We start from the raw sequence: 1,419 nt of genomic DNA, 5'->3' as shown, positions 1-1,419 counted from the left end.
ACAAAACTAAACAAACAACCAAAAAAAAACAAAAACAAACAAACAAACAAAAAAACAACAATCAAAAACAAAACAAAACAAAAAAATCTTAAGTTTCACATAGCTAAAAACTAATGCCTGTTTTTGCTGAGCAGGACATCTACTAGAAAACCCATTTTTTTGATATCATCACCATCAGTGAGCATCCTGAGAGAGACGAGGGGAGGGGGAGGGGTTGGATTGGGGGCGGGGGGTGTGGGGGGTCAGGTCCTGTCCCCAGGAGAAGGCCATATTCTCCAGTGGAGGGGTTGTGGAATCATTGGTAGGCTAAGAGTAGGCAGCTGGAGTTCAGTACAAACATCTGAAATATGAACAGATATCAATGGCACCATAGAGAGGACGTCCTCTAGTGTTCTACTGAACAGAGGAGCCAAATGGGGGAGTGGGCTATTCCGTGTGCTGTTGGCATTTGAGAACATAGAAATAAAATGAAACAAAGAAAAGAAACTCTTCACTCCACCTGCTACTGAGATTAAGCCTGTCTGTTCAGAGCAGGGCCACACCCACAATCGAGACAATGGCCACATCTCCAAGGGTAACACCATCTTTTCCCCCTCAAGGGAAACAATTAAAAACAAAAAAAACAAAAAAAACAAAAAAAGTAACTTTCAAATAAAAATAGAGGTGACTAAACCAAACTGAGGGGGGGGGGGCGTATTAGGGTTGACCTGAGTAGGTGAGGAGTCTGTGAACTGGTCGTTATGGCAACGCTCCCAGCCCTGGCCTTCATGTTGTGTTTCTTCTCATCACCTTCGGTCCTGCTCACTGGCGCCCTCCAAAGGAAGCTGGTGGAACTGCGTCTCTCGCTCCTCCACCAGGCTCAGCTCGTCCAGGGGCAGAGAGGAAATCTGTGTCTCGTTGAATGGGCAGGACACCAGGGAGCTCTCCATCTGGCCACACACACATACAGAAATAGACCCACACACACACAAAAAGAGACACACACACAGACACACACACAGAAATAGACCGACACACACACAAAAAGACACACACACACAAACACACACACACACACACACACACACACACAGAAAAAGGCCGACACACACACAAAAAGACACACACACACACACATACAGACACATAGAGAGACAGACGAAGACGAACACACACACACACACAGAGACACACACAGTACAAGTTAATACCTTAAGGGTCACACTGAAGTATAAGATTTGAAGTGCAAGTATCTGAGCTTTGACTGTTTGAACCACCCTGCACTTATCTCCTGTCGTCCGAACCCTCTATCCTGTTTGCCCTCCAGCGTTCACACTCAGAGAGGGGGTTAAGCTTGGAATGACCGCCAACAAGCCCCAGTCTTCACATAAGCCCCGCTCCTCACACACATGCGGACATACTGTACACATGTGTGTGTAT

The 1,419-nt window shown here is 46.3% G+C and overlaps 1 protein-coding gene across 1 annotated transcript in view; it reads right to left on the bottom strand.

The window, feature by feature from the left end:
• Positions 1 to 247: 247 nt before the first annotated feature.
• The window catches only part of igdcc3 (immunoglobulin superfamily, DCC subclass, member 3), a 95,675-nt gene continuing 94,503 nt past the window's right edge, over positions 248 to 1,419 (bottom strand). The window contains exon 14 of the mRNA XM_042074448.1: positions 248 to 929. Within this exon, the coding sequence (XP_041930382.1) occupies positions 786 to 929 (144 nt within the window). The 3' untranslated portion in view covers positions 248 to 785. The remainder of the gene's footprint in view (positions 930 to 1,419) is intronic.

Source organism: Alosa sapidissima, chromosome 20 (assembly GCF_018492685.1).
Source record: "Alosa sapidissima isolate fAloSap1 chromosome 20, fAloSap1.pri, whole genome shotgun sequence".
NCBI classification, from domain to species: domain Eukaryota; kingdom Metazoa; phylum Chordata; class Actinopteri; order Clupeiformes; family Clupeidae; genus Alosa; species Alosa sapidissima.
This window is presented reverse-complemented; position numbering and strand designations above follow the sequence as displayed.